The sequence below is a fragment of the Cheilinus undulatus genome, linkage group 2, assembly GCF_018320785.1.
Source record: "Cheilinus undulatus linkage group 2, ASM1832078v1, whole genome shotgun sequence".
Lineage (NCBI taxonomy): Eukaryota > Metazoa > Chordata > Actinopteri > Labriformes > Labridae > Cheilinus > Cheilinus undulatus.
In genome coordinates this window covers 11306092-11333224 of record NC_054866.1, presented here as the reverse complement: position 1 = coordinate 11333224, position 27133 = coordinate 11306092, and the positions used below count along the sequence as shown (strand labels likewise).

At 39.3% G+C, this 27133-nt stretch overlaps 1 protein-coding gene across 2 annotated transcripts in view; it reads left to right on the top strand.

Annotated features, from left to right (window-relative positions):
• Nucleotides 1–2475: 2475 nt before the first annotated feature.
• LOC121526424 (period circadian protein homolog 2-like) overlaps nucleotides 2476–27133 on the top strand; it is a 32293-nt gene continuing 7635 nt past the window's right edge. Inside the window, exons 1-15 of one of the 2 annotated variants that reach the window (XM_041813005.1) lie at nucleotides 2476–2639; nucleotides 9988–10557; nucleotides 18747–18839; nucleotides 19148–19302; nucleotides 19522–19643; nucleotides 20967–21168; nucleotides 22047–22098; nucleotides 22483–22625; nucleotides 23559–23637; nucleotides 24007–24113; nucleotides 24938–25091; nucleotides 25183–25291; nucleotides 25385–25664; nucleotides 26120–26273; nucleotides 26369–26505. In XM_041813005.1, coding sequence (XP_041668939.1) covers nucleotides 10103–10557; nucleotides 18747–18839; nucleotides 19148–19302; nucleotides 19522–19643; nucleotides 20967–21168; nucleotides 22047–22098; nucleotides 22483–22625; nucleotides 23559–23637; nucleotides 24007–24113; nucleotides 24938–25091; nucleotides 25183–25291; nucleotides 25385–25664; nucleotides 26120–26273; nucleotides 26369–26505 — 2242 coding nt within the window. In that variant the 5' untranslated portion in view covers nucleotides 2476–2639; nucleotides 9988–10102. Of the gene's footprint in view, nucleotides 2640–4119; nucleotides 4312–9987; nucleotides 10558–18746; nucleotides 18840–19147; nucleotides 19303–19521; nucleotides 19644–20966; nucleotides 21169–22046; nucleotides 22099–22482; nucleotides 22626–23558; nucleotides 23638–24006; nucleotides 24114–24937; nucleotides 25092–25182; nucleotides 25292–25384; nucleotides 25665–26119; nucleotides 26274–26368; nucleotides 26506–27133 lie in introns of those variants that run through there. The other variant, XM_041813014.1, reaches the window with a different exon arrangement.

Below are 27133 nucleotides of genomic sequence, written 5' to 3'. Positions count from 1 at the left end.
GTTTGGGAAAGGGCAGAGGATTTGAAAAATGGAATGTGATTGGAAGAAGGTTCTGTCTGTCACATCTCTATGGGCCAATCAGAGTAACAAACCACATGACGTAGCCACGACCGAGGTGCGCATGCACAGCTAAGGAAGAATAATGCGAACCATGGCGACTAAAGACAAGTCAGTACACGACTTTTGTTGTTTTTGAAAAAACTCAGTGCTGTTCTTCGTTTTTCTTTTAAGGAAGAAATGTCCTGATAAAACTGGTGGTTTAGAAGCATCCACGCTAATCTCTTCCGCCACAATTACGCCGGCCTCTTGTTGCTGCTTGCATGTCACGACACTGCCGTGCTGAAAAGTACTGCCCCTCGTTGCTGATTGGTCCTGTCACTTTCTAACCGGGCCAAAACGGTTCAGACAGGAGCTTTGCAACATGAATTGGCTAGTGAAAAACACGGAAACAAGCCGATCCATCTACTTTGCAAGGTAAGATTAAACATAAATAGATGAAAAGTGGGAAAAACTCAAGCTAAATGCATAAGATATAAGTATATCAATATGTGTTTTCCTGTTTTGGTGGTCCCACTGTAAAATATTTTATGAACACAATTACAACAAAGATTACATAATGGACTGCATTTTTACAGCATAAATGATTAGCAGATTGTACAAAAATATATGGAGGTATTGTTGTTTGCTGATAGGAAATGCAGAAATTATGAAACAATTACTGGTGCAAGTCCTGTACAGTATGGACCACTGTCCCCTGTGTGTAAAATAAATTTTATATCAAATTCAAACTTTTACCAGAGTGCCTCCCAACATTAAAACCTTTTGCACAATGAGTGACGTTGCCGACTCAGTTGAAGAGTTCCTGCCAATGGGGAACAATGTCAGTGTTGGAGTGGATGGCATGCTAAATTTCATGAGACATAAACTACTTACTAGATTGCTCAAGCTGACATACCTTAGGTGGTATGGTAACTTGAAATGTCTTTTAAATTTACTATATTATAAGTTCTATGAACTTGTCAGGGTTTCAAGTTTACTAAAAATTTCTGACTTTATGTATTGCACTCTCAATCCTTGGTTTAAGTACTGCAAACTCAAACTAAGTTGAATCTCAGTTTTGAACTGGAAATAATGAATTTGAAACTAGTATAGCTAACTTGAAATCATTTTAAGTCAGTGTAGTTGCAATGCATTTTAAATAAATAAGTTATTTGAACTCTGAAAAGTCAGGTTTAGTTTATCATTTCTGAGGAAATTCATTTCTATATTTTTTAGTTAGCTCGACTAATTTTATTTTACAGAGTACAGGACAGGAAAATCCCAAATCTGAAATATAACAACCCAATTGCACAAGCTTCTGCTCATCACATCTAAGAAAAGTATCATCACTCAGACTCACCATATCTTAAAATTGCAACATGTCTCTAGACCAGGTTAACATATTAAGATAAAAAAAATGCATAAACTCGCAAATATGACATTTTTATCAATTGCAAGCCATTTTGCCCCCCCCCAAATATCCAGCAGTTTGTCCTTTCAGTGTGTCAGGGGGTCTACTTAATAATAATATCCTTGGTGTGAAGACATTTTAGGACTCTGAGAGGCTTGGGACTGCTGGTTGGGGCCAGCAGCCCTCCCCAGTGACTTTTTGGACGATTAAAATCTAGTTTGATGCAATTTTATTCACTTCCTCTCCTTATTTGCATTCCAGATACACGTCTTAACCACTGAAAGTAATTTCAGATACCTCATTTGATACCAATTATATCTTCAGGACCCTTGTAGCACGAGCCATCAGGTTTATTGACAGCTTTTCTTCTGGTTAAATAAGAGAAGACAACTCACGCGTGCCATGCGGCTGTTGAAGGAAATGTGACGCAGTTTGCTACAGTATGAAGTCCAGCTATTCTTCCATAGACGACTTTGCCCCGTCATCTCAAGACTGAATTTCCATTGAGTTTACACAAGAGTTATACATATATTTAACATATATATGGGTTTAAAGGTGTGATTTCTGATGTTGCAATAACTTGTAGGACCGTTCACTTTAAACGGCATACTTATGGCTGTATTATCCGTGTTTCCGCGCTACGTAAGCTCAATCAGAGCCGGGGGAAATAAAGAGTTTTTACCACTGACATTTTGGGTTGTTGGGTCGTTTCTTTTTTGTTTCCTCCTCGGACTTTTGCATTTATGTAATTTCAACACTCGATACGTTGTTTTGGCCACTTCGTCGTCATAACCAGCCGGTCTCACACTGCACGATTCACACAACATGGAATTCCACGTGCAGTGGATGGCTTGTTTATATAAAACGATGGACAGCTCTCTGGGCCAATGAGCTCTTGTTATTGCAATTTCGTCACGTTCTCCATGGAAACCAGTAGGTTTCAGCCAATCAGGACACGCGTAAGGTGGAGTCTGAATTGAGGTCACGCGCAAAGCTCGCCGATTTGCTAGTAGGCCGTTGCCGGAGAGAGCTGGGGAGGATCCATTGACTACTGTGTCAACCCGTCTGACTCCCGTCGCCCATTGAGGAATGCTAGAGGATTTTACCGAGTATTTTATCCACCTCTCGATTTTATTTCTTCTTGACACCAAGAACGACTGGACAGGCGATTTTTTGGTCTACAGAACAGGTTGGTTGGGTCATATTTTGCGCTGTCGTTTTAGAAAGAAAGAATAAAGGAGCGGAAAAAAAAATAAGTTGCATAACTGAGTCCGATGTGCGCATGCGCGAAATTTCTGATTGCTCTACTTTTTGGACTTTTATAATAAAATACATCGGTTTGAGGCTTTATTTTCAGTCGTAGACCGGGGACAATGTTTGTTTTAGTGAAAAGGCCCGCCGGTAGCCGAAAGGCTGTCGTTTTCCGGCGGGTTTTAAGTGAAACTGTTACTTTTACATAACTGTGTCAGTGTACCGTGCAGTGGATTGCAGGTCAACGTGTGTGAGGATTTTGAATAGCAGGTCAATTGGAGTTATATGGGGGAAGGGATGCTTTTTCTTGTTAAAATATTCTTTAAATCACATTTTCCGATTGTATATCGTCAAATTTTGTTAGAACGTCAAGTTATGCTAAAACATAGTAATTGACTATAATGCCAGTCGTTAAAAATGAGCTTTAAGCCAGTTTTCAGTATCAGTTGGCTGGCTCACCAACAGGATAGGAGACATTGAATGTGCTCGTTTTTCACATATTTTAGACGGAAAATTGGCTTTCTTTCAAAATATGACCTGCATTTCCAGCAAATAAACTACAATGTTCGTTTATTTAAGTGAAATTTATGAGTAATAAGAGAGTTTTTGTCTTACCTACCGTGCTGAGGCCTACTGTCTTTACACAAAAATCTGTTTTGCCTTGCTATACTGTACCCTACCTGTAGCTAGAAGCTTCACAATGTACATTTTATAGTTCATTGCTTTTCAGTGAGATTTAAGTGAATATTCAGGCTTTAACTTTATCTTGCATGACCAGAAGTAGACATAACACTGTTTTTATTATACATTTTGACCATTATGAGGCTTTTATTTGACTGCTTTTGGGGGGTTTCTGGTAAAGTGATTAAATCTTGCTACTATTGCTTAGTTAACTTGTATGTCGGTGTGCTTGTACAACTGAATTGAATGCTTTTAGATGATACTATAGCAGTTTTGGTAAATGCTATTTCTATGCCATGACTCATATGTAATAAATAATGAAATAACTTAAAAGTAGTACAGTGTAGTGACAGATGCTGTGATGTAACCCATTGTTTTTTAATCTTTTTAACGAATATTGGCGTAAGAATGTAGTTGAAAATACTTATTAGTCCAAAATGATTGTTTCTTCTGTCATTTTATCCATTAAAGGTAACACTTTCCTTGTAACTAGCTAGATTATATAAATTATGATAATGGGTTTCCATTCTTTCATTATCATCATAAATGCTAATTCTGTTCCTAACTCATGCAATTTCTGTTTTATATTTCATTCAAGAATTCTCTTCATTAGATTGTGGTTGGATACTAGTGAAGCATGTGGTTTTATGAAACAGGGCTACCACTGCTGAAGCCAAATCCATGTGACTGGAGCAGCGTTGTATAATGTCTGAGATCTGTGCTAGTGTGTTGGGTGTATCAGCGCTCTAACTGCTACAGTGCTGGGCAGAGGGAGTTCAGTTTCATTATGTCATTCTGCTCTTCAGCTCAGAGTTGTACGTTTGCGTATGGGACATTTAGGAAGACTTGAGGATAACGCTTTATTTCAGGGATATGATGGTCTCGTCTGCTGGCTTGTTCTGCTTTGTTCATCAAGAAAAGAGCCTCTGGTAAGCTCATTCATACTGTATACTCTTAGTTGGAAAACTGTTAGAAAAAAACTACAGGAAATTGTTCAGATATACTTAAGATGGATTGGATCATTTGCAATATTAAGTGTCCATGGCTTTTTGTGCGAACTGTGGAGGAGATAGGGCTGAATACGTTCATGATAGGATATAGTTTCTATCTTACAAATCAATGACAAAGCTCTTCACGCAAGAGAGGCTCAGGCATGTTGTGTAAGTGAATTGTTTTGCTCCATTAAAAATACATATTTTATGTCATTCATTGTTGGCAAACCAAAGCTTTAATGTTTCTCCATACGTCTTTTTAGTTTTAGAAACGGGGTAATATGAAGTATTATGCTGGTTTGATAGTCATTTTGTGGTTTTTATGAGTTCAAACATAAGTCACTTTTAAAGTTGTGGTCATTAGTCAGCTAATAATAAGCCTTTATTGTTTTTACTGACATGTTTTAACCTGCTGTTAACCCTTACTTCCTCCTTATTGGCTGACATCACTCCAAGCTGTTGTCATTCCCTTCTTAATCTGATTGGCTATTGCAGCAGCCAATAGGAAGTTCCCTTTGATCGCTTGGCGGTGGCCTAGGTCAAACCTGGGAGTGGGTCATTTTCTTAGGTGTCAGTGGGTGCGTGGGCGGACTGAAAGTCTTCTAGGTTTTTTGTATTTCTTAAAAACTTAAAACCCTTTCTTAAAACTTGGAGAAGTTATGTAAAACGGCTTATGTAAAGAGTGAAGAATAGACAGGCAGCCGAATTTACACTCTTACATAAATAGCTGCAGCTTAATGTTGGATTGGATGGCAGGGAAACAATGAAATAATTTGGTTTTGGCTCCTGTGCTGGTTTCCAGTAGTTCCTAATATGGCATTAAGGGACATAAATAACTCAAATTGTTTCTATTCTGCTATGGAGATTGTAGGAGGAGGGGGAGGTTCAGTTTGTAGTCTGGGTAAAAACTAATGCTCTGGTATGTTTTATGTAAGTTTATTCTGGTGGATGTTATCTAATTGCTGTTTGCCACATGAAGTGAAATGTATCCTGTATTCATAGTGTGGATGAACTGCCATAAAGTTTCTAAGGAATGTAACAGGTGACTTATGTAATGACTTCATTTGATGTATCGATACTAGGATTGTCAGTAATACCAGGCTTTTAAACTTCTGCTATAACTCTTCTGAAAATTAAACAATATTTAAACCGATCTTAATACCACAACAACAGAAAGATATGCCATTTGCGCACTGTTATGGATAGTCTATTGTTTTCAGTTATGAGAAACTGTAAGCAGACTCCAGTTTTCTGTCAATTTCACATGAACAGTGTTTTGGTAGTGAAACATGGCCAAACCTTTTCGTGCAATTTTGATTGTGTGCAGGAGTTTATGATGGATGTATTGCACTGTTATGCACCTAATAGGGGTGCAAAGGTTGATAGAGGTCAGAGTTTGGTTTGTGCCTAATTTTTGGGGTCATATTTTAAGAGTTCAGTTTTCAACAAAAACTACTGGATGCATGATTCTACTTTTATGCAACTAATTTCAAGTTGACAGAAGTGCAAGATGCATTTTGTTCCGTGTAGTATTTATTATGGATGCACAATATCAGATTTTTGCTGATATCCAACACGCTGATATATGCAGATTCTTTTAGCAGATAATGATACTGATATTTGAATGCGTACTTTAGACCTAAAACTTCAGTCTTAAATCACACTTGATGTTTAAGGAATACGAATGAACAAAGAGACAGACTTCATATGACATAGGTCTGCTGGTCCACAAATTTATTTCTCCATACAGTTGATATCTACAGTTGGTTTGGGCTGATTTTAAGAGCCAAATTACTATAAAATCCAGATATAAGCTGCACAGTGAATACCTAATTTTTCATCTAAAATCTTGGCTGTGGCTTTTATACCAGGGCGACATATATATAAGTATAAAGCACTGAGATGTGCACCGTCATTTCTTTAAATGGGTGCAGCTCCCAGCGCCACACACTGTATGAGACCTAATGTGATGTGACCCCCCTTGTCATTTTGTATTGCAATGGTCACTTCACTACTCTGAACTTGTTTGAATACATAACAACACAGACAGGTGAGTTTTAGCACCATGCTTTTTAACTGCTTTTCTTCCTCTTTAGGTCATAATCTTGCATTTTAAGAAAATGGGGAGTATACATTTAGTGTTACCATTAACATTGAGTGCTGGTTAGACTGGAAACACTCCTCAGCAAGGATACAAACCTGATCGTAATAAAAGAGCAATACAGCTGCACACAAACTACACATTGTGGACTTTGCTGAACAAAATCGACAGTTTGAACCTTTACGCCATGGCATATTTTTACAAAACAGTGTGGCATCCAGATCCATCTAGAGCTGTAAGCAGAAACTTTCCTCCAGAGTACACTTGACCCCAAAGCCAGGTTCCATTTGGTCAATGTGAATGTGAACATACCGTACTCGGGCACTGGGCCCAAGTCCACTTGGGGAGGTGATCTTTGGCACAGCTCATTTGGACTCCTGCTCAGCAAGAGATATTAATGACACCATAACCCAATATGTGACAGGGAATTGCAGCAACTACTTCATGGCACCATCATAACTACAAAACATCTTTCACCAGTTTGGCAGTTTGTCACCCTTTAGAAATCTAGTCAACAAATAGTCTGTTATGACTTACTGTAAGGATGATTGCAAGTTGCAGTCAGTAAGTAGAGTTGCCAGAGCAATTCTAAATGTCTCCTTTCTCCTCAGACCCATTGTATCCGTAGCACAGGCCCGTTACATCTTCTGAGCTTCAAGGTTGATGTGGAAATACAAGGAGGGCGGTTGCTGGCATCTCACATATGTTGAAAAGTAAATTCATAAAGCAAGATGGACTCTGTTGCCCGCAGACATAAACAACTCTCAGTTCATGGCCTAAGTGGTTGCATTGTTTGCCTCTAATTCTGTCCTCTTTTTGGCAGATTTGCAAACCAGCTCTGTGCATACTGCCACCTACAGTGTTGGACTGTGTACACATGCAAGCATGCTCTAGCATGGTATAATGTGAGAGCATTTAAAGTAATGCAAAATGTTGGCATAGAGTTCAAACACAAGGTAGTTACCAATGTACAGATATGCAACTGCTGAGTCATCAGGGTGGTAATCAAAAGTGCCAGGTAACTATAAACAAATTGAAAGTATTCCTTTAAGGCCCCGTCCACGTGGAGACGAATTCAGAAGTATAAGCAAAAGTTTTTTGTCGTATCAGCATTTCATCCATACAGAAGTGGCGTTTTGAGAGTCCATAAACACAACTTTTTGAAACCAGGTCCAAGAATGAACAAATCTGTAGATTTTATCATTTTGTCTCTGTGTGGCTAGCCAACCGGATCTTTCCTGAAACGATTACATCATATATAGCATAGTCCGTGGGTCCAGCCAAAACAACAATGGTGGATTACAGGGTAGTGTTTGTGCTGCAGAGGCTACTGAGCTTATTGTGGCCTTTACAGCAAAATCTGACACTTTTTTACCACCACTGCAGACAGCATACACTAGATGTTCTTACATCCACTGCAGAGAACAACCAGAAGGGCAACCATGAGACAGTTTGAGGCAGTTGACTGTTATCTTCTTTTCTCTTTTGGTGCATTTCCATGGCAATGTTACAGCACCACTCACAGGCTTGGCATACATACTACAGAGTTTTCAGTCGTTTCCAGTGGTTCTGTGCTTGCACGGACATTTCCTGAAACGATCCCCTGTTTATAGAATTTTTTTTTTTTAATGAAACAGAAATATATTGTTTTCGTCTCCGTGTGGACAAGGCCTAAATCTGGTGGCCATCGCCCAGCACAGTGCTGTGTGGTGTCATCTCCATATTCTCTGTTGGACTCTCTCTTCCTCTTAAAAAAGGTAAAAAGGCAAAATGCCATCTTTGAAAATATAGTGTTAACAATAACAATCAATAAATGGTTAAAAAAAGACTGCCGTTTTAAAATTTTCCCTGAAAATAGGGATTTTCAAGAGGTTTGGGCTTCACAGCTATGATTCTAATTTATTAAGTGTGTGGTCACATGACTAAGTGCCACAGGAGGCCCTGATATGGCTCTTACAAAAGAAAGGCATGCCAACAACATACTTACTGAGTAGTTTTATTGTGTTTAACTTGTTAAAAATAAAAGTTTGTACTCACATTTACTCAGCATTAGACAAGCTACAATACTCAGTGAATTTCAATAATAAAATCTTGGAGTTACGGTATTTACACTCCTGTGACCGCCAGTCACAGCCACACCCAGCTTCATCCAACATCCTGGAATGTGGCATCAGTTTAAACATACCTTCAGCAGGCAGACACATCGTTAGAGATGCTAACCCCTTCTGTGTTAGTCGCACCATTTCAGCACATAGCCTGTCGTTGCAAAAACTAATGCCAGCTCTAAAAAGAGAGGGAGACGGGAAATTTTTGCAATATTAAAAACTGTCATAAATATATTCAGTCAATGTATCAGTTATAAAAATTTGCAAACATTTTCATGCTGATATTTAACTTGTTTAAGCTAGTATCTACTGATACAGATATGCTGAGAATGTTGTGCATCTGTAATATTCAGTGGTGGGTTACTTTCCAACCATATGACTGCATGCACCAAAATGTTGATGTGAGTATGAGTACTATTGCAGCAATAGTATCTATCTAATGAAATAGATGTAGTTCTGAAAAGTTTCAGCCCTGACAATACCACCTAAGGCATCAATCAGTTGAATAACAGAGATGTATACCAAACAGCTGTTGACAAAGTGTGAAAGTTTTGGAAACTTTTACAGCTTTAATTGATACAAAGCATGAGATCTCTCTGACCTTTTTGTGTTTTTTGTGTATTGGGGGCAAATCACTGTGTTACATAAGGCTTTGTTGATATAATTTAAATTTAAATGGCAATGGGCGATGCATCAACACGCCAGTTTACCATGTCTTTGTGCAGGACCTGTAGCCTTTGCATTAATGATAATGTTGTTTTTTGTGAGGGAGAGCAGTGTTCTCCCCAGAGAAACATCCTACCTGTTCATTAGATGACTTGTGAAGGGCAAGAGGGAATTCTTATTTTTTACTAATGATTTAAGATACATTTGTTGTTCTGCGGTCAAAAATTGCCCTTATGGTGGTTTACTCCTGCCCAGGTGAAGGATTTGTTTGTGTCCTGTCTTCAGTGTTTTCATCTCTACAGACTCACCTTTCATGTGAAAAAACTCTTGAAAAATTCAACCAGATCACACCGGTTAGGGGCTTAAGTCCACCAGGAAAGGGCAAACAGCGGCCTATTTACTGTGCAGAGCTTTTGATGGATGAACCGCTGCAGTGTTTGTGTGTTTTCATGTATGTGTGGCAGTTTGTGTTGTTGTGTGTGTGTTAGCACACAACAAGAGGTCAAATCATTTATGCTGCTGTGCCCTTTCCTTCATCACTGACTTTTAAAATGCCTAGATCCAGCCCTGCACAGACTGATGAGATCAAAGTGTACTGTATTTTTTATGCTTTTTGTGCTCATTCCTATTGATTGCTTCGTATTCAGGAATATTTCTTTACTATTGATCTGCTGCCAATTTTAGTCCAAAGTATTATAAATGGTTTGTCTGAGTGCCTGTGTTTTTACTTTCCTTCTTTAGACTGCACCCCCACCGAGAGGGATCAACTCCATTTACCTCCTACTGCCATGCACTTCATGGCATTGCCATGTGGAAGGTAACTTAATCTCCCATATTTTGCCCCCTGGCTCGTCCCATGTCGGAGGACAGTGATCCAAAGCACTACCTGTACTCAACCCTGGAGGGGTGTGAACGGAGCCGTGAAAGGGTCGGCTTCCAGGCGGAGGAAGAGGAACACTCTCCCTGTAGCTCCATCAGCCAACTCCACCGCATGGCCAGCAGTTACAGCGAGGGTTGTGGCAGGCAGGATGGGGTTGAACTGGAAGCGGAGTTGGGATTGGCCTCTGAGGGGAGCGACAGCAGCCACGAGCACCCAGCCTCACCGGGTTCCCCACATGATGACAGGAAGCGGGCACGCCCCCCATTACACGAGGACGTAGAGATGGGTGGCAGCGGCTCAAGTGGGAGTGGGACTGAATCCCATGGTAATGAGTCGCATGGCAATGAATCCCATGGCAATGAATCTGTGGGCAGTTCCAACGGTAACGGCAAGGATTCTGCTCTCATGGAGTCTTCAGGGAGCAACAAGAGGTGAGACATATCAGATGCACTGAGTCGTGGTAAATACAGTTTTTTCCCCACACCATAGGGGGGCAGACCATCTAGGTCACGGAAGTAAGGTTCATTAAATGTAATAGAAGAGCCATTTTCTCCTGTGTGAGTCACTGTTGAGTGAATCTGTTTGACAGGGAGTTATCAAACTGAGAACAGAAGCTGGTAGCTTTTACTACTATTTATTAGACAGACCACTAAAGGACATCAACTGCTGATTCTGCGGTGTGAACTTTCAATTATCTGGCCAAACGATTGCAAAAACCACAATACAGGGGTAACATTTAAACATGTGATATAATGAGAGAACAAACTCCTGAAAAATATCTAGAATTTTTCAGGGTGAGCTGCATGTGTAAATGCAAACAGTCTGCCTTTTTGTATTTTTTCTGTGTGAGGTAGGAAGTGTGAACACAGCTGGAAATATTGAGGAAAATTCAGGGTTAGGGTGATGGTGTTTATGTTATGGAACCGGCTCCAAACCAAAGAATGTACATTTCCTAACCACAATGATCTCTGTGCTTACACCGCTTTATTATGTGTTCTGTTCTCTTCCTATGTTGGTAATATGAATGTGTCAAACTACAGGGAGCAACAATTTAAAGACAAAAATCACATCAGAGCCTTAGGCAGCTGACTCTCTTGCTTTGTCTGCTAATACGAGGCCGGTCTTTTAACGCCATGTACTGACCCACTGACCCCTCAGATTTCCTGCCCCCCTGGCCCCTCTTATCCCAGTCCAACAGGGATAGTCAGCCACTGGAAGGTGCTATGTAAACAAGCAACTTGGGAAGATTTCAGGGGCAGTTCTCCTGAAAGTACACACGTGAAAACAGTCTAGGAATCTGCCGGTGAATACTGTGTTTACATTAGCCATAAGTAAACCGATTTTTGTCTCAATTTAAGTTGAAAAGGGAAGAATCAGAAAGGTTTAGATCCCCTTTGAAACTGCTATCTCAAAGCTGGGCACTTAAGAATATTTGGAAAGTTTTACTTAAAAATATACACAGTGTAAATTAGATAGGTCTGCAGTGTTAATCATATCAAGGTGCCAGTGTGTTTCAGAGTCATTATACCATCCCTTGTGTGCACATATATAGTCTCTACAGTATATAGGACTTCCAAAAGAGAAACCATTCATCAGCAGGCAAATGAACATCCTGCTAGATCACCTAAGTCTAAATTTGTGATGCTCCACAACACTCCGCTCATTTAAGTTGTAGTCATAGTATAATTGGGTTATTTAGGCCTTGTCCGCACGCAGACAAAAATGATATATTTCCAGTTCTTTTCTGTAAATACGGGACCGTTTCAGGAAATATCTGTGTAACCACGGAACCTCTGAAAACAACTGGAAACGCTGTAGTGCGTATGCCAAGCCTGTACACGGTGCTGTGTTGCTGCCATGGAAATGCACCAAAAGAGAGAAGAAGATCACAGAAAACTGCCGCAAACTTTTTTTCTGGTTGCCCTTCTGATTGTTCTCCGCAGAACAGTAGGTTTAAAAACATGTGGTGTATGCTGTTCACGGTGGTGGTAAAGGAGCATCAGATTTTGCTGTAAAAGCCATAATAAGCTCAATAGCTTCTGCGGCACTAACACACCCCTGTAATCCGCCATTGTTGTTTTGGTTCGACTGCGCATCGGCGTAGGTGTTACCCTATGTACAATGTAATTGTTTCAGGAAGATGTGGTTGCCTGTCCACACAGTGTCTACAAATTTGTTCCCTCTGGGACCTGGTTTCAAAAAGTAGCCCTTATGGCCTCCCAAAACGCTGTTTCCGTGTGGATGAAACGCTGATACGACAAACAATGTTTTGCGTATACTCCTGAATTCATCTCCATGTGGACGGGGCCTAAGTCGAACACCTACCTGTTTTTTTTTTGTTTTGTTTTGTTTTTTTAACATCCTATAAAGATACAGACTATGCTTGCTCCCTATATGATGAATTTTTTTTTTTTTTGTTCAAATTCTGAGTTTGAGATGTAATGTCAAACACACTCAGCCTTTTGTTTGTTCTATCTACCAGCAGTTTTCACTTTTCTCTGTCTTAATTTTCACCTCTAAAGGAAGTAGCACATCTGTTGGTGGTCTTCTGTTACATAACGCAGCTGTACTGTTTTCTCCATCATCCATTAGATGTTGATAATGCAGCTAAACATCATGCAGTTCACTTAAATGTCACCACTGACATCAAGCCTTGAAAACAACTACAGATTCAGATCTCACCAAAATGTCAAGCATACATTGATGAACTTGAAATATACAGCAGTATAAGATGCTACTGCCACATGCATTTGTAGTTTGTATGTGAAATACTACTTAAAGGTAGCCAGAGGTGTTACTTTCTCATTGACTGATGATGCTGCACGCAGGAATGTACGGACTGAATTAGTTCAAACACACCGGAGGAACTTGACACAAATGTGACCCATTAGGAGTATCAAAAGTAGGACAGTGGCCACTCGCTTCAATTTGGCATACAAACTCTTGTTGCTGCTTGACTGAGGGGGATAAGTGGTGTAGCGGCTAAATGTCCTCTTACATGGTTGGATTTAAAGCAAATTATTTTTAGTAAAGCTTATTTCCTGGCATAGTACAAGAAGATTTGTCGTAATGTTTTCTTTCTTGCTTCATTTGCAACCAGATTTTGGGATTAACTCCTGTAAAAAGTAGTTGATTGCAACTATGTTGATGAAAAAATATATACAAGAAAGTTTTTAATTGGGACTTAGATAGTTGTGATTGTGGTGCATGCTTTAAAGCAGCGTTTGTGCTTTGGTGCATTCCCTGTAAATGTGAAAGGAAAATCTTAACAGCTAAAGGCAGTGGAGAGCAGCTGATAGCTAGCTGAGGATTTGTCATCATAAACTGATACTGCATTAGATGACGTCTTGATTTACGTAATAGAAGGGTGTCCTTGAATTCTTCCCCCTTCATATCTCATTCAAGGGTGAATCAGTGAGTAAAAAAGGAAAAGGAAAAGGAGTGAGGACATTGTAGAGACATTGAACAGGCTCTGCCTGTTTCCTTTATTCCACATATTTTGTTCATCTAAGCTCTGATTTAAAGAGCACTTATGTTTGGCTTTTTAATCTCAGACTGGACTTTAGAAGTTTGAATTTGTAAGTTATAATCTACATTTTTATTATTCCTTCTCCTTGAACTGTACTTAAGAAACCAGCTAACTCCAAGTAGGTCTTTTGTATTCTGCTTTCATTCACTTTTTACTCTTCTCTGTCTCATTTTACAAAAGCAGTCTTGACTTAAAGATTTTATTTTGTACTTCCCCACTGACTCATAGCATTATCTGACACAGTTTTATTATTTAATTGAGGTTTATCAGATCTTAAATACATTTTTTCACTTACAAATGAAGAGTTTGAATACCACTATCTTAAAGTAATTTTAGGATTACAAGATAATGCTGTACTAGGTTGAACACACTTACACCACATTAATCTTTACAGGCAAATGCTGTTTCTTAACTTCTTGGATTTTTATCGGAACTATTTCTCAACAGCTTAAACTATGGATGCAGGATATTATTGGCATGATATCGATATTGGTAAATATGAGTTTCAAATGTTGCTTCACTCAGGAATACTCTAATATATTTTACCATTTTATTGTAAAATGGATATACAGTTTTACTTGGTGGAGAAGGATTTGCTCAAAAGATACTCATTGGGTTAATCAAGCGGCATGCTTTGACTTTCCAGGGAGCACATGGGTAGTGACCCTTATATTTAAATGTATTTATTGATGGGATAGCCCCTTGAGATGGATCATTTCGTTTTTAAGGGGGTCCCAAACAAAGATACATACAAGACAGGAACATTGCAAGACAACCCATACAGTACAGACATTACAAAACATTAGAAGAAACATCAAAACACAGACATTATAGAATATTATACAACAAATACAATACAGATGTTGAAAGGAAAAAACAAAGTGACACAGACATACACAAAACAATACAAAAAGCTCTCCCAACCTAACCACTCCCCCCAGAGGACGCAGGTATATGTATAGTATTTGTATGCAACAAGTTGAGAAACACAGACCCATTTTAAGTAGAGCACACAAAAATTTTAGCAAATGCCTTTGAGGTAAATTATAGCACAACACCAACTATAATTTCACGGTTACAGCAAAACTAAAAGCAGGAGCAGTGTGTTTGCAGATGAGTTAAGAGAGATTTCTTAAAGAGATGAGAAGAAGAAATTGATCTGAGTGAAACGGGTAGATTATTCCAGTCAGAGGGGGCTTTATATTGAAAGGCATAACGTCCAAGTTCTTTATGTATTCTAGGAACAGAGAAAAAGGGGTTGTCTGTGTGACGGAGACTATACTGTGATCTGTATGGGGTCAGATATTGTTTAAGATAAAGAGGATAATTAAAGTAAATACATTTAAAAATAAACAGTATCCAGTGAAAATGCCTTCTAGATTTAGGTGATAGCCAGTTTAGTGAGTCGTACATTAAGCAATGATGGGTTCTGTCGGGACATCTTAGGATAAACCTGCACAGGCTATTGTAGATGACATTGATAGAATGAAGATACGTTTCTGACGTGTTTTGATAAATTACATCTGCAGAGTCCATTACTGGTAAAATAAGCTGAGAGACAATCCTTTTCCTGGTTTGGAGAGTGAAACAGTTGATGGAGCGATAAAGTTGACCCAAAATACAGTTTATTTTCTTGATGATGAATTCAATGTGAAACTTAAAGGATAGCTGAGAGTCAAGCCATAACCCGAGATATTTATATTTGTTTACCTCCTCCAATGGTGACCATCAAGATAAGTAATAGGCCATTCATCAGAGTTTGGGATCTTGAATCTAGTGCCAAAAAGCATATTGTAAGACTTTCTCTTGTTTAGCAGTAGTTTGTTAGAGTAGAACCAATTTTGTACATTGGCAAAGTTGGTTTGTAGTGTTGCCTGAAGTTGAGAAATGTCAGTCCTGGTAGTGTAGATGACTGTGGCGTATAGTTGAATTTGAGAATTGAAACAAATTTATGGCAAATCATTAATAAAAATACAGAAGAGTAATGGACCTAGAGAGGAGCCTTGTGGCATGCCCTTTTCAACCAGTAAAAAGTCAGACTGAGTGCCTGAAAGACTGACACACTGATGTCTGTGATGGAGATAGGAGTTAAACCAGAGGAGAGCACTGCGAGATAGTCCAATGTTATGAAGTTTGTCCAATAGAAGATAGTGATCAACCGTGTCGAAAGCCTTGGCCAGGTCTATGAATATGGCACCGGTGAGTTTGTTATTGTCTGAGGCAGATATGATATCATTTGTAAGTTTTGACAGAGCTGTGGTTGTAGAGAAATTGGGCCTGAAACCAGATTGATGTGATGATCTCCAGGCCACCAGGGCCGGCACCACTGCTTGGGCTAAGTCCGTCTATGACCTGCTGGACATCACTTGGACTGATGGGGGTAAAGAAAAAGGGGGTGTCACAGACGGGGTTGCTCAGTGTGGGATTATGATGGGGAGAGGGAAAAGGGTTTGGGCTAACAATCTTAGAGAAATGCTGACTGAAGGCATCAACTATCAAATTAGGATCCTTTAGCGTTTCTTTATTTACTCGTATATGTATAGTTGAGCTTTTAGAAGATTTATTGATCATGGTATTAATGATATTCCAGAATTTTTGGGGGTTGTTAAAACCATCAGCTAACAAATCTTTATAATACCTGGATTTTGCGTTCCTTGTTTGAGTTGTGCAAATGTGTATATATGTTCAGGTCAGCAATATCCTTTGTGTATTGGTATTTTTCCCATGCCTTGTCCCTTTCTTTGAATAAGCAAATGAGTTCGGCATTTATCCACGGTAAATGTCTACCCTTAACTCTCATTGTTGTCCGGGGAGCATGCCTATTAATAACTTCATTAAGCTCAGTATAGAAGTAGTCCCAAGCATCATTAACAGTGGGTATTAGCTGAAATCTATCCCAGTTTATAGCAGTGACATCATCAATAAAGTTTTCAACATTGAAATTTTTGAACCTCCCCACTTTTATGAACTTGGGGGAGGCATGGAATTTTAATTTTCCAGACCCAAAAAAATGATTGAGTGATCACTTAGGCTGTCTGGTAAAACCCCTGATTTTGCAATTCTGTCAGGATGTGTGACCAAAATCCAGTCCAATAGAGTCTCTGATGTTAAATGCACTCTAGTTGGTTCTGTAATAATTTGTGTAAGATTTGTGCTACTGAATAGATTTTTGTCTTTGCCAGCTGCACTATCAAGCCAGTTTTTGTTAAAGTCACCAAATATAATCATTTCTCCTGGGCGATCAAGAGAGTTAATGGTAGACAATATACATTCAGTGGATTCTGAAGGAGAATTTGGAGGTCTATAAATATTTCCAATGGTTAGATGCTTATTTTTATGACAAGTTAATTTAACAAAGATACATTCAGAGTTCAAAGGCTGGGGTGGAGGAGGTTAAGCTTTGCCAGCAGCAGCATGGTGCATCAGCATTAATGCAATCAGGGATTAGTGAGAAGGGTGTAATATTTACGTACATCGCTGTGCTGAGAGAAAGAGCTGTGATTGTGGGAGGCGATTACTGGCATGAGCTGGCTGTCAGCTGATCACGGTTGGGTGTATGCCTAAGTGTCCTGCATTTATTGGCAGATATGAACATTTTGTGCTGATATTTACACCTGAGGTCTACACAGCGGCGCAGGGGTTAGCGCCTTTCTGTGTGGAGTTTCCCGTGCATGCGTGGGTTCTCTCCGGGTACTCCAGCTTCCTCCCACCACCAAAGACATGCTTGTTAGGTTAATCGATCACTCTAAATTGGCTGTAGGTGTGAGTGTGAGCGTGCTTGGTTGTCCGTCTCTATATGTCAGCTCTGCGATTATCTGGCAATTAGTCCAGGGTGTACCCCACCTCTCGCCCAATGACAGCTGGGATAGGCTCCTGCCGCCCCGCGACCCCTAACGGGATATACGGTATAGAAAAAGGATGGATTTACACCTGATATATTGGCTGTGAGAAAGTAGCTAGATAAATGTGTAACACACTGAAATGATCTGGACTGTTAAGTGGAAATGGTGCTCATTTGACTTATAATGCGAGGGGTGTGGCCTTTCAAAAATTGCTTTTCTCTTCCTTAATTACACTTTCACTATTTGGTGCATTGGGTTTACATGTCTTGAGAAGCTAACGAACAGGACTTCCTGTTTTAATCAGAATACAATAATAGTAATCCCAAACCAACACAAAAACAATAGGATTGGACCTCTTTGGGGCTGGAACCCTTATAAGTGGACAATAACTCCAAAGAAAGCAGCTGTAGAGAAATGCCAGCCTAAGAAGCTTCACTATAAACATGCGATGTCATATGTATCTTAAGTGGTGCATTTACAGGAGGCACATGGTGGGAGATGTCCCCCCATCCCTCGCTTTTGAGGATTCCAGCTAAGATGAGTGATTATATACAAGAAAGGGAGAAAAAGAAACATTTTGCTAAATATACCCGTGCAGCCCCCTTAGTACCATCTCTGTGTTGGAAAGGGACTCACTGTACATGAATGAGTACCAGTTTAGCTTAGTAGTCAGATGATATGCTTAACCCCAGATGTCTGGGGTTTGTGTCTGACCCTGATCATTTTCTGCACGTTTTTCCCCTCTCTCTCCTCCACACATTCTCTGTTGCTATTTATTGTGACAGCAAGGTAAAGTAGGCTACAAATTATTGGAATGACAGGTGAAACTTTTAGGATTTTAGTAATGTGTTACAGTCTTTTAGTAAGTCTCTTATGGACACTGCATAGGTGCCACAGCTTGGAAGTCAGTTCAAAGATATTTAAGAGAAAAGGGTAGTTTATATATGATGCTGAGCAAGTTTGTACTTATTATGAACTCTCTGTGCCTTTCTTTTATACAAACACAAAGATGGACCTGTTTGACCCTCCTGTTTGCACCTGCTAGCTACTGCCCATATTTTTATAGTCTTATTTATTCAGGGAATACAGATGGCCTGTTTTAGAGAGTACCACAAACACATTCAAGTCCTTGACTTTATTTGTTTGGTCTTACCTTTTGTTTTGGCGGTCTTACCGTGCTTTCACAATGTTCTGGTTTATGATCTCTCTGTTCATCTTCAATAACACAATATGTTATTTATGGTTACAGCTCCAACTCTCACAGCCCATCGCCGCCAAGCAGCTCCAATGCCTTCAGTCTGGTGAGCTCGGAGCAGGACAATCCATCAACCAGCGGATGCAGGTTAGTAAAAAGCTTAAAACTTCACTTTCATCATGCAATTGAATCAGAATGCCTGGACTCCACTTTCTGCATTTAGAAAGTCTAAACTACGATAGTGCTAGACTTACTTACTGTATTTCTGTTTAAGATGTACAGTTTGTTGCTGGACAAACATGCATGCAGCTGTTTAAAGATGTAGTCCCCTCAACCCTCTGGTTTTATACCCCAACCTTTCTATACTGGAAAGCCATGCTCTTCCAGACTGTGAGGGCAATGGTGAGACCTTGTCATTCTGACGCACGTGTATTTGTCTCATGCTCACCCTGCAGTAGCGAACAGTCAGCCAAAGCTAAGACACAGAAGGAGGTCTTCAAGACCCTAAAGGAGCTCAAGATGCACTTACCATCAGAAAAGAGGAGCAAGGGCAAGTCCAGCACCGTCAACACGCTCAAGTATGCCCTGCGATGTGTCAAACAGGTGAAAGGTAAGACCTGCTTCTATCGGAACTTTTTTTCAAACACATGCTCGTTCATGTCTTTATGTTGTTTGTAAACAGCAGCTATGTTAACAGTGGTTACACTGCAGAGTTAGCAGAAGGTTTCTTAGATTCTGAATGAAAAAGTAGAGCTCTGTCTGCATGGTAAAAGGAAAACTGACCTCAGACTGCACGCTCGCACTGATTGATTGTCTCATTGTTTTGCAGCCAATGAGGAGTACTACCAGATGCTGATGATTAATGACAGTCAGCCACCAGGGTTTGATGTCTCCTCCTACACTATTGAAGAAATCAATAGCATAACCTCTGAGTACACCCTCAAAAACACTGTAAGTATCTCATGAACCTACCTTCAATACAAGAGAAATTTCTGAAGAGTGGAAAATTATAACATTTATTTGTTTTTAAGCTAAGGGAATGGAGAATTGTGTGAGTTTTAATTTTCTTTAACACTAGCTAATACATCAGTTGTGTCTGGCATATTGAAATGGGGCAATGTATTTTTTATTTAACCAGATTTAAAAAAAAAAAACAAAAAAAAACATTGAGATCAGGATCTCTTACACAAGGGTTACCTGGCCAAGAGGTCAGCAGCACATGCCATAAGAATTTTCAAAGAAATGACAGCATAGATTAAAACATACAATTTTAGAGGTGCAACAGTGTTTTCAATAAGACGTGTGGGAGCTATAACACAACAACAAACAACAATTTAAGATTTAAAAACGCAGGCACTGTTCAATGGTCTCACGCTGTCTGTCTCCAAGGATAAAACAGAGAGCTCCAAGTGGAATAACGTCAGAGTTTCAATTATTTTTGTTTTACATTGTTGTAATTTTACAATTTTGTCATTTTTACCAGTTTATAAACAATACTGTCAAAATTATATATGAACAGGCTACTTGTGTAAAGCTGCAGCTGTAGGAATACTCTTTTTAGTCTACTTGTTTTAAAGTGAAAATCCCTGTGTAAAAATGTGCATGAAAAACACTAAAATAGATTAAAAACACAGTAGAGGACGCAAAATCATAATTTTCAAGTGGTGCAGAAAATTTTCAAATCCATTTAATAAAGTAGATCAGAATGCAAGTATTAAATGTTTGATGCTTAAAATATTTTGACAAATATTTACATACTACATGTATTTATCAAAAGGTTTTTTCAAAGGAAAAAAAAATGACAGGACTTTCACACAGTATTTGTATATTGAAAAATATAGATGGGACAAAGTTTGGTTTTCTGTTACTTAAAAATGAGTTTTAAAAATCAGAATAAGAAAGAATATTTATAAAACTGACATCATGATCTGACCCTGAAAACATCTGGATACATTTTTTTTCTCTGTTTCCTACTCTTCGTTTGTGTTGAGCCTGATTATTGACAATACTATTTCTGAAGAAAGCTTTTAAAACTTCAGCATAAGAAGCTAAAGTTTTAACAAGAGATGTTGCACCGCAATTGGTGCATTTACAGGAGGAACTCTACAGCTGATGTCTTTCTTAAAATGACTCTTACTCTTCCTTGTAGATGTGGATTATACTGTATAAGGAAAAAACAAAACAAAATACACTTTGTTGACTGTACGTGTACCTGGTGTTGAAAACACCGTAATGTATCATGAATTGAAAGTTGTTCTTTGTCTGAATGTACAGGATATATTTGCTGTGGCTGTCTCACTTATCACGGGGAAGATTGTTTACATTTCGGACCAGGCGGCAACCATCTTGAATTGCAAACGTGAAGTGTTTAACAACGCCAAGTTTGTGGAGTTTTTAACGCCGCAGGACGTCAGTGTGTTCTACAGCTTCACCACACCTTACCGCCTGCCCTCATGGAGCATGTGCACTGGAGCAGGTATTAACTCTCCCCAGATATTAATTATAATTATTGTAATCTTGTATATTTTATTCAAAATTGAAACAGTCTCCCTTATACTGTTTGAAATTATCTCCATCACCTATGAAAGGGCACGTGGAGAGGCCACATGGAACACGATCTGTAACACCTGCAAGCACAAGCATCTATTTCCTACACATGACCCACCCCCACACACATGCTCATACACACATAGCACATATTACATTAACATGCTCAATCACCCAATAACAGACAAGCCCACTCACACACACTTGCCACATAATCAGATGACACATAATTATACATTGGTGTAACCCTTGGTTACTGTCATGTAGAGCTAATGCAACCCTTTGCAGATGCCCTTCAATGTCTTATGATGTTATTTTTGGCATTGCATGTTAGAGCTGTTAGTAGTGGCTCTGTCTGTAAGAGCAGTACATCCAAATGATAAACATTCCTAATCCAAAATCAGCTATCAGAAATTTGCGTCTTCATCATTTATGTAACTGTTTTTTGAGTTTGTTGTTGCCTTCTGACATCTAAAGCTGCAGTTTTTAAGTGCAATTTTGGTATTAAGGGTGATTTTGAAGTCGTAACAATTTACTATAATTTGACATGGAGGCAGTTATTGCTACAGCTATGTCAAAGTAGAAAGGATCTCTATGTAATTTGGACTGTAATTTTCAGTTGCATAAGAGCAGAAAACTCTTGACTCTATAGCATCTCACTTTGTTTACGTATTTTTTTGTTAAAGAGGCAGTCTTGTCCACAGTCTGTTAAATATGGATGACTAACAGAGAGGAGGGGGGTTAACAGGTAGTCAGTCTTATGCATTTGGTGATATATTCATCCCACCTTCTCTCTCTCTAATTCAGAGTCGTCTCCCACGGAGTGCATGCAGGAGAAATCCTTCTTTTGCCGCATCAGGTGAGTGGCAGTGGCTGCAGCTTCTTTGATCCATAGTTTCCTGCTCAAACAAGCTCTGAGTCAGCACAGTGTCACTGAGAAGAGGGAGGAAGTCAGCAGCTGTGAGCTTTGCAACTGTTTCGCCATCTAGTGGCCATTGAGGACATTACAGCTACAGTTGAAATTGTGATGTCATTGCAGTTATATAAATTTAAAAAACTTCAGCATGCAAAGCGTCATTTCTTATTTTTTTTCAATATTAAACAACTGAAGAAAAGTTTTTGTTAGTTTGCAAAATGGCTCCAAATTTTGGATGCAAAGTATTACATCTTTTGAAAGCATCTTTGCATTAGGACTCATTATACTTTTAGCAAACAGTGACTGAAACATTTCTTTATCCTGCAGTGGTGGAAAGGAGCATGAAGGAGATCTCCAGTACTATCCATTCCGTATGACTCCTTACCTAATGAAAGTCCAGGATGCTGAGCTGGGCGAGGAACAGTTCTGCTGCCTCCTGCTGGCTGAAAGGGTGCACTCTGGATATGAAGGTGAGTCCCATTCTCAGATAGTCTGACATTACAGTAGTGGGATTTCTAGCCACCAGTTTGTATGTACATTTTCAAGTTGCTTACAGAAAAAGTGCCTGGAAACACTTGAAAATGGAAAATTAATACTACTTATATCAGAAAAAAATATATTCTTAGAGGAGGTGGAAAAATCAGGGAATTGATTTAAGGAAACTGCAATTTTTGCAGTGGAAACACATTTTGTGAATCAGCAATGACGTATCTGGATTAACACTCTTAGTAAGCATCCAGGGTGGTCACTAGAACTTCTCCAAGAGCACACAGGGTTTGGAAAACTTGATAAAAAATTTCCGTTTCCACTGGTAAGAATCCTCCATTTTGTTTATTTCTTCTCTAGTTTCCTAGATACAAGGTCCATCTGGTCCTTTTTGTTTATGAAGGTTAATAACTGAGTGAAACAACTCAGTAGTATTTGAGTATGCCATAATTGGAGCTGTTTAAATTCTCTAAATAATGAGGAAAGAAGCTGCTCTACTTCTGTCATTATCTTCTCTAGGATACACTGGACCAAACACTGTTCCACAATTCATTCAGCAGCTTTGTTTAAAGTTATGCACCTCTTGACTGTTCGTCAAACAAGTGATCAGTGTGACTTCAGTCACTTTTACTAAGTTAAGAAAGAATTTTCATTCAATCAAACTTATGATTCATGTGGATAACTGTAATTGTAGAGAAGTATGAGCAGAGCTGTGGCAACTGGCATATATGATAATCACTTTACATATAATAACTAGTATTTCTCCATTTCAAAATGTTATCCAAATGTTTTATGAACTGATCAGTTCAAATAGCATTTATTGCCTGATTATTAATATAGCAATAATTAAAAATTGAATAAAGCAGCTGTACTAGAGTCACCATTGCATGCTTTCTTTCTTTCTTTTCTCTCACCAGCACCCAGAATCCCCCCTGACAAGCGGATCTTCACCACAACGCACACCCCTAACTGTGTGTTCCAGGATGTGGATGAGAGGTGAGTACAGCTGTTTCCTTCTCATTGTGTAGGCTGCACTTTGCTTTTGTTGCATGGAAAACTGATAAAGTAGTCTATGGTCGTCTTTATTATCCCTGTGAGGAGCACTTTGTTTGTCAGCGAACAGTAAATTTGATCCAATCAACAAGAAATACAACATGAAAGAAACTAATAAAAGAAGAGGTTTAAAAGAAATTACACATTTAAAAAGCCAGTGGCAACCAGAAAAAAGCAATCTTTTGTTGGTGGTTGGTTTATTTATTTTAGAGAAGGAGAATCTGAGACCTAAGAGGTGCACAGCAAGAACCACAACCATGTTCATGATGTTTTTTCCCTTTGGTTAACATTTTGATGTTTTTTTTTCTTCAGGGCTGTTCCTTTGTTGGGTTACCTCCCTCAGGACCTGATCGGGACCCCTGTGCTGCTCAATTTACACCCAAGTGACCGACCACTGATGCTAGCTGTACATCGAAAGGGTAAGAACACCTTCACTGACATAATTTGATAAAATTATTTATTTACTTTTGACTTACTTTCTAGTTTTGTAATCGGTTAATACTGGAGTCAAGATTGTAGTTGCCTCATTGATAACCAGTTTGAGATGCTTTGAAGTATTGAAATAGTTCAGTACTATTACTGAACCATGTAAAACGACTGAGATGCCTCACATTAAATCCTTTCAGTCACTCACATCAGTCCTTATTTGTATACCACCAATTTAGGCAGATCAAGAATGTACTCTATGTTATTGCTTTTCAATACCTATTTTTCATCTGAAAAGTTGGCTACAGCTTATCCATAGGGTGACTTTTATACCAGTATAAAGTGCTGAGACACCTGAAGAACGTGCTGGAATACATAACACAAACCACACTGGCGGTGGTTTGCGCCACTTTTTAACCGCTTTTCCCCCTTGTTTCGTCATAACCATGCATTTAAAGAAAACAAAGTATATTGTTGAGTAAATAAACCTTGTGTAGCGCTAATTTGACAAAGAACACTACTTAGTAAGGACAGCAGGTGATGGGCAGAGGAGGGCAGTGCAACTTTCAGGCCGAGAGCTCAACTACTGAATTAATGGGCAAGATAGTCGATAGTTGACAGATTTCAAAAACAGACTGCAGCTTATATACTGGGGCTACAGTACTTTACAGTCTTTTTAAAGGTAGACCCAGCCTGAGCTCAGAACTAGGCAACAATTATTTTAGATTCAGTGGCGAGGAAAAACTATCTTTTAACAAGCAGAAACCTCATCCTTATTGTTGTCTCTAATGCATGCTTTATCATTTGTTGCCAACAGTGCTGCAGTATGCAGGTCAGCCGTTTGACCACTCCTCGATCCGCTTCTGTGCAAGAAATGGCGAGTACATCACTATCGACACCAGCTGGTCCAGCTTTGTAAACCCCTGGAGCCGCAAGGTCTCCTTTGTCATCGGCAGGCACAAAGTTCGAATGTGAGTATCCTGGTGTGACCATTTGAATAGTTGTTGTTTTAATATAGGTCATTTTGAACATGCTGGCTGACAGTGCGGTTGTGTTTTTCAGGGGTCCTGTGAATGAAGATGTGTTTGCTGCACCAGCTTTTCATGGAGGGAAGATCATGGACTCAGACATCCAGGAAATAAGTGAACAGATACACCGGCTGCTGCTCCAGGTATGGCACACAAAAACACTCTTTTCTCCCACTTAAATAGACATTTTCATACCTATATGTGACGGTTATTATAAAAATATTCTCTACCTGCAGCCGGTCCATAACATGGGCTCCAGTGGTTATGGCAGCCATGGCAGCAATGGTTCCCACGAGCAGTTGGTGAGCATTAGTTCATCCAGCGAAAGCAATGGGAACATCACAGCAAAGAAGACTGCAGAGGAGACAGGCAAGACCAAGCCTCCCAGGACGTTCCAGGAGATTTGTAAAGGGGTTCACATGCTGAAGAACCAGGACTCCCAGGTCGGCCTTCGTTCCCCTTCATCTTCACCTCTACCATCACCTTCCAAACCTGAGCTGAAGAAGGCAGCTGACAGTGAGTTCACTGAAATGATGACTTTATGTAGTGGTTTTGAAAGTTCCTCACAAGGAGAATCTCTAAGTTAAACACAAGTAATTTAGGCCAGAAAGGCAAATCATAGCAGTACAACAAACTATTTGATTGCACTTTTCCCTCAGACTTCAGGATCTTCTCACAAAATGTCCCTCGGCTTTGAGCCATCATCAAAAAGTCTTAAAGTTGTACCTAAAAACATCTAAAGATGAGGTGTATCTCTCTCTATCATCTCATTCTCTAAAATAAAGTAGTCAGGGTTATATGGATGCACATTCTGCAGGAATAATGAATTATTTGCATGGCAGTCAAACATAATGAAATATCAAATTTAAAGCAGAACAAAGCTAAACTGTTGAATATCTGGCTTCATATATTTGCATTAACTTTCTGTCTACCTTTGTGCATTTCTGACGTGTCCCTGTCTTTCCTCCCAGTTGTGGCTCAGAAGAGTCCAGTAGTTCGCCTGAAGGACTCGGCGCCCCCTCTACAGACTAGAGACAGTGCTGCAGCCACCATTGAGGACTTCCCCTGTAAGGACCAGACAGTCCACTCGTACCAGCAGATCAGCTGCCTCGATAGTGTCATCAGGTGAGGGCTAATGTCTGTTATTTTGAAGCATGACTGTTAAAAGGTCTAATATGTGAGGCATGAACTCTCTGATTAAACATATTTTTCTCTCTCAGGTACCTGGAGAGTTGTAACATCCCCATCACAGTGAAGCGGAAGTACCAGTTCTCTTCAAACACCACCTCCTCTAACTCAGATGATGAAAAGAAGGTCTTAGATGATGGCATGCATGGGCCTCAGGACACAAATCCAGGTATGCGCATGAAAAAAGCTTAATAAATAATCCATTTATGGAATGATAATAGATTACCAAAGTTTTCTCAAGACACCTTACAAAGAGGGCAGATCTAGACAGTACTCTTTGTTGTATTAGTTATAAAGATAGACTCATTAATCCACCATGACCTCAGAACAAAGCAAAGTTTCAGTGACAACAAAAAACTTTGTTTTAACTGGCACTCAGCTGAAGCAGTGTTGGGGTTATGAAGGGATAGAGAGAAATGCTGAAAGACAGAAGAGGGGGGTGCATGAAGAGAGAAGTGGAAAATGCAGAAAGAGAGAAGTGGGAGATACAAAAAAGAGAAGAGGTAGATAAATAAATAGAAAAGAGGAAGGTGCAGGAAGCAAGCAAGCAACAACAATGGATAGCATGCATTTATGGCTTGGATGTCTATAATTTCATAAATGATGGTCACAGCGTGCTTAGAATTAGCAGCAATAGCCATATTAGATAGAAGCCTGAACTTTCTATTAGTCACATTAGCTACTAAGATGATAATGAAATGAAGAGAACTGATGTTGGTAAGTAATGTAGTTGAAGTTGAGCTGCACTTAGATTCATTGTAACATTTCCAAAAATGATAATGGATATAAGACTGATG